This window comes from Narcine bancroftii, chromosome 7, assembly GCF_036971445.1.
Source record: "Narcine bancroftii isolate sNarBan1 chromosome 7, sNarBan1.hap1, whole genome shotgun sequence".
Taxonomy (NCBI): Eukaryota; Metazoa; Chordata; class Chondrichthyes; order Torpediniformes; family Narcinidae; genus Narcine; species Narcine bancroftii.
The window spans coordinates 180,847,682-180,853,681 of record NC_091475.1 but is presented as its reverse complement, the minus strand read 5'-3'; the positions used below and the strand labels follow the sequence as shown (position 1 = coordinate 180,853,681).

The 6,000-nt window shown below is 39.2% G+C and overlaps 1 protein-coding gene across 5 annotated transcripts in view; it reads right to left on the bottom strand.

Moving 5' to 3' along the window:
• Window positions 1-2,549: 2,549 nt before the first annotated feature.
• The window catches only part of b3glcta (beta 3-glucosyltransferase a), a 155,725-nt gene continuing 152,274 nt past the window's right edge, over window positions 2,550-6,000 (bottom strand). For all 5 annotated transcript variants that reach the window (XM_069892526.1, XM_069892529.1, XM_069892525.1 and 2 more), the window contains one exon: window positions 2,550-2,992. In XM_069892526.1, the coding sequence (XP_069748627.1) occupies window positions 2,819-2,992 (174 nt within the window). In that variant the 3' untranslated portion in view covers window positions 2,550-2,818. The remainder of the gene's footprint in view (window positions 2,993-6,000) is intronic.

The following is a 6,000-nucleotide window of genomic DNA, read 5'->3' as shown; positions in this document are numbered from 1 at the left end:
ATGAGAGAGATGTGGGGATGTGACAGCAAACGACAAGGTTAGCAGATGAATATGCCTTGATTCACAAAAACAAATTTCAGAATAGTGAGCATTTTCAGAGGGTAAATGTGGAACAGATTAGTAAGGCTGATCAGAAGCTTAATGTGGAGCAGACTGGTAAATCTGAAATTAAATCTGCAGAGAATGTTAAGAGAAAAGATGAAGATAAGGTGGGAAAGGACAGAACTTCTAGACTTGTATGTCATTTTTGTAAGAAATCTGGTCATGTTATTGTAAATTGTTTAGTGTTGAAAAAAAGATGAGAAAAGGAAGTTTTACCAGAAATGTGTATTCAGACAGTTGAATTTAAGGAGAGCAGATGTTCCAAACCTGGTAAGGGTGTCATGGATGTTTTCAAACCTTTTGTGTCAGAGGGCTTGGTTTCCATAAAGGAGAGAGAATCACAGGTTCCAGTTAAAATTCTTGGAGATACTGGAGCTGCACAGTCACTGTTGTTGGAAAATGTTTTAACTCTTGATCAAAAGACTGACACAAGGGAGATGACTTTGATTAGAAGTGTTAGAGGTGAGATAGAGTCAATATCTCTTCAAAGCATAGTGCTGAATTCAGAATTAGTGAAAAACCTGTTGCTGTAGGAGTAAAGTTAAGACTATAGTTAAAGAGTTAGAAATAAAATCAGCTTTTTAAAATTAAACACTTGCCTAATGCTGCTCATTACACGTGGTTCGTAACATTTCTTAAAAGCTAAGCACTTGTAGTAATGCTGTACGACTCTGGTGTGCAAGCCAATCCTCTGCGATATTCAGATTGATGCTATTTTTCTTGGTTTTTGGTCTTTTCATTTTTTATACATTTTTAAAATTATCTGTATTAAATATTTACAGTATATTATTTACTGGGGGGTGAGGGGGTTATAATTTCCATGTAATTATTCTATATTTTATTTTACTTAAGAACTGTTTATATCAAGTGCATGGTCAAAATTTTAAATAAAATATTCATCCCAGGCATCACTGCAAGTTATTTACCATTTGATTTGGAAATTGCTTACTCAAAATTTTGGAAATCCCTATCAAATATCAATGAAGGAGTACTTTCCCAATAAAAATGTCCATTCATTCACAATAGTTCAGCTTTTAAAAGTTTTGCTTATGCAGATCTTTCAAAATTGGATGATTTGAGAAGGCTCAATTGGGTGGAAACCAGGAAGATGTTTTTTTCTGGTTGAAGTTCAGAACTGGGAATCACAGTATTAACAAAAAGGAGCTATGTTCAAATTAGACCCCGACTTACTATGTCCCAACTTGTGATATTTCAAAGATATGATAGACTGTATCAGGTATTTCAGTTTTAAGTTATGATGTTTCCTCACACTTGCAATAGATTGTGCATTTAATTTATGCTATAATATAGGTTTTCAGCGTTTAAATAAAATTTAAATTGACAAAAGTTGTGTGCATTGAAATAATTTTTTTTCAGTTTAAATTATGTTGTATACAAGATTTTCAGCATTTAAATTTAAATTAAGAAAAAAGGTAGTGAACAAGCGCTATTGGCACCATTGTTTCATCTTGCGATAATTTAAATTTATGATATGCATCCCAGAACAAAATCCTATCGTAAATAGGAGTCTACCTGCATTAAAAAAAAAGAGCTATGTACAAATTAATTGAGGATAAATTTCTTCACTCACCAATTGATGAATCATTGGAATTCACTAGTCCAGAGGGCGAAATGATTGTGTTCAAAACAAAGATCCATACATTTCTGTATGATAAAGGATTCAAGGAATATGGAGATGCCACAGACTTATTAAATACAATATAAGTCACTGTAGCAGGCCACAAAATGGCCGATGAACGCAGTGACTGCACAGACCTGGGGGGGGGGGTGTGACACCAGCCATTGGCCCAGGTAACCTCCGCATGGGGGGAAGAGGAGGAACTCTGGAGGGAACGCCAGCCAACCTGATGTCAGTGCCAGGGGCCCATATAAGCAGAGCCTCCAGTGCAATAAAGCACTCTTCGATTTCGACTCCTCATGTGTCTTCCTTCCACATTCATCGTAGCTCATACGCTACATCACAATATTTTTAAACAGTGAAGTAGTCTGAAGAGCCCAAAGGCCTACTGCCCTTCCAACTTTAATTTACCTGCTGCTGTCACAAACATCTTGGCAGAGCAGGTGACTAGAGGTAGGTAAGTGTTCATTCCAAACAGTACCTTCCCAGTGACAGGAAGCAGAAGTGGTTGAAAAAGTGAAGGTTAGTTGTCTCACAACACAGACATGATAGCAAAATGAAAAAAAAATCAGTGAAATGACCAAGACTGTAAACACTTGTGATTTTGATTCATAGCTTTCTTATAATTCTGGGCTGCCGTCATCAGCAAACATTACTACTAACTTTAGTATCCATTAATCTTAAAGAAATACTGTCATGCAGTGCATAATAAACTAACAATCTTGCCAAAGATAACGGGATAAAATTAGACTTCAAAGCTAACCAATATCTAATTAAAGGAAGGATTTGAATTCTGTATATCCAAAAATTAATTATATATAGATAGGATTTTATTTTTTTACAAAATTAGACAAACTCTTTCAACATTATCAGAAAAACATAGATTGCACAAACCTTTTCAGAAATTCCATTTTAAATGCTGACCAAGAAAATGATTAATACAAATCAACATTTAACTTATTAATATAAAATAATAAGGAAAAACTATTGAAATATGCATTGAGGGTTTTTTGGCATTCAAAATACACCTTTCATTCAAGTCTTAGTGAAAAATTAAGGGAACTATTAAGAAAGTATTTATAAGTCTTCCCTTTCCTCCTTCGGTTTCTTTGTTATTTGGTGTGATTTAAGATTATCCTCATTTGCCAACCAAGTGAAATAGACTTCAATTGGATCGATATTCCAATGTTTATGGAATGAAATTGGAACTTGGTGTTTAAGGAAGTCTTTTGAATAGTCCATTGGCCGTGCCTAGAAAAATTACAAAATGGTTGAAGTTAGTTTCTCATCATAATGTTATATTTTTGTATTTTTTTCAGTCATGAGAATTTTAAGATATCCTAACCTGCAGCTTTTGATTGAGATTTTTCAATAAACAATATCCTTAAATGAACTTCTGTTACGGTTCTGTTCTTATTTATTTCAATCTCTTTCCTCTTTATTCTTCCAATAGAAATTGCCTCAACTTTAATTCAACCTCATTTTCAGTCCTTTTCTTATTTCTTGGCTTTAAATCTCACTGCTTGAGGAGCTAGACTATTGATCCTGCCAGTCACCAAGGTCCCAGATGCCCTTTCTTATCCATCCTCCCTCATACTCTTTCTTACTAAAATGATTTTTATCAATAAGTTCTACTCCATTGCAAGACTGTTCCGTGATGGCACCTTCTCAGAGGTAAAGGAATACATGTTTAAGTTAGAATGTGAACTCAGATTGGCATTTTTGGTATTGTCCTTTGGGAGTGCAGCACTGTTAAAAATACCACAATTGTTGGCTCTTAAGCCAAGTTCGACCTTTGCAGAGCTATTAAATATCCAATGACAGTGTTCAAAGAAAAGTGAGGGAGTTCTCACCAATAATCATTCTTCAAATGTCATCAACAAAATCTGTATCTCACTGCTCTTTTAGGGAGCTTGCTAAAAACTTGTTAACAATCACATTTGTCAATATTGCAATAATACATACATTAAACTGGAGAAAATTAAATAATTTCTCAAAGAAAAAATAGAAAAATCTTTCTGCTGTTTCTCTTGTAGACTGTGTATTCTTCCACTTACTAAATTCACATATTTCTTGTAGAAAAATTCCATTATGGTCTAATGCCCCAAATAAATGACAAAAATAACAAGCAGTAAACTGAAATTAGTTCTAATTATTAATTATAAACTTTTGAAATGTTTTATATATGCAGGGTGCTACCAAAAAAATTCACTGTATTAATGACTTCAAAAATATATTTTGTCTCGTTATTTTGATATAAACCAAGGTAGGGGTAGGGAATGGATACCAATAATCTGCAAAAATATATGGGTTGAAAGAATGGTCAACAACATAATTGATTGTGCCGAATGTGAGGACATCTGAATTTGTGCACTTTAGTAGATGACGAAAAAGGAAATGGATTGAAAAGCCTCACCTGGGAGAGTCATCGAGAGACTCCAATGGATAAGTTATTATCTATGTTGAAAGGATTGATGAAAAAAAAATGCATGACTTATCTATTTTGAGAATTTCCCATCTGGGAAAGGGATCACAAGGATGGAATTCTAAGGTAGGGTGTCATAGAACACAAAGCATGAAGTATTATTATTTTTAAAAGTAGCTGATTCCTTTTAAAAAGGGCATTCATGGCAATATTATTTCTAAAATCAATAAACTACTGATGTGCTTAAAGGATTTCCCAGCTTAACCATTAATAAGTAATGAATTCAACATTTGGTTAAAAAAAAGAAAAACTAATTCTTCACCTGCAGCGGCCTGTGCACGGAGACGTCAACTGGCCCAAAAATGGCTGACAAACGCGGAGACTGCATGGACATGGGGTGATGCTGGCCGTCGTCCCAGGTGACCTCTACACGGCGGGAAGACGAGGAAATCTGGTGCTCCGATGACGCGGGCCCCTGATGTCAGCACCAGGGGCCCATATAAGCAGAGCTGCCAGTGTAATAAAGCAATCTTCAATTTCGACTCCTCGTGTATGTGTCCTTCTTCCACACTCGTCAGAGCGTATGCTATATTAATGACCCTGAAAGGTCCAACCAGCAGTTGGTCCCGAAGATGACAAATCAAGCAGAGCCAGCGACCGTCCACATGGTCTCCCTAGGCTCCCGTGTCGCAACCACACGTGTGGTCAGAGCAGGCCAAGGCTCAATTCCAGCTTCACCTCCATGACATCTGCTACTTCTACATCGTGAGCGGCCTCGATCAGGACACAAGGCAAATACAAGAGCTACTAACCCACAATTTCGGGCTTTTCCGGCACAAGCGTGCCACCTGATTGCTGCATAAGGATGGACAGGGGGACGGGGCCCTGACTGCCCTAATAAGTGAGATACTTGTGTTAACCAAGGGCACAAGGCTTGCCTGCTCTTTGAGCAGATCTTCTTGGAGCAGCTTCCTGGGGATTACGGCTCTTGCTCACAGACGAGGACTTCAGTGACCCTCAGAGAGCGAAGGACACCAGCGCCATCGTAGCCCACATCAGCAAACCCCATGAACAGCCCCAAGCAGATCAAGGCCAGTGGAGAGGCAAGTGAACAACCTGAGACAGCTATGCTATTACCATCAGCATTGGGGTGCAGAGGTCCATCGATGCCACCCACCCTGCAGGTTTTCAGGAAACGCCCTGGCCAACCGTTGTTGATGGCTCCAGCGGTTGACCTATGTGATAGCCTCCTCTACGTCTGGGACTCACTGTCAGGCAGGTGTTTTCTAGTTGACACAGGCACCAAGATAAGGCATCTACCCCCCGCAGGCCTCGACACCCTCTGCGGCAAACAGGGCCCAACATTGAGGGTGGCCAACAGTTCCTGCATTTGAACTTTCAGGACGTGGACCATCCTTCTTCGTTTCGACAACAACTGCTTTACACGGGCCTTTACCCTCACAGCAGTAGCGCAACTGCTCCAGCGGGCCAACTTCCTTCAGGCCCACTGCTTGCTGGTTGACTCAAGGGACAGTGCTTGGTGCATGCCAGAACCTTTCCAACTCTGCCTCTGGGGGTAGCCAAGCTACCCGCCCCCACCTGGACTTTATAACACTCTTGGACAATGAGTTTGCCTGCATCTTGGTGGTGTCACAGTTCTCCATGGCTGAGCCAAAGCACATGGTAAGGCAACACATACTGACTGAGGGGCTCCACATAAGGCACGCCGATGCCCACCCGAGAAATTCAACCTGGCAAAGGAGTTCAAAAAGATGGAGGAGCTTGGGTTCATGCGGCGCTTCAACAGTCCCTGGGCCTCTCCCCTCCACATGGT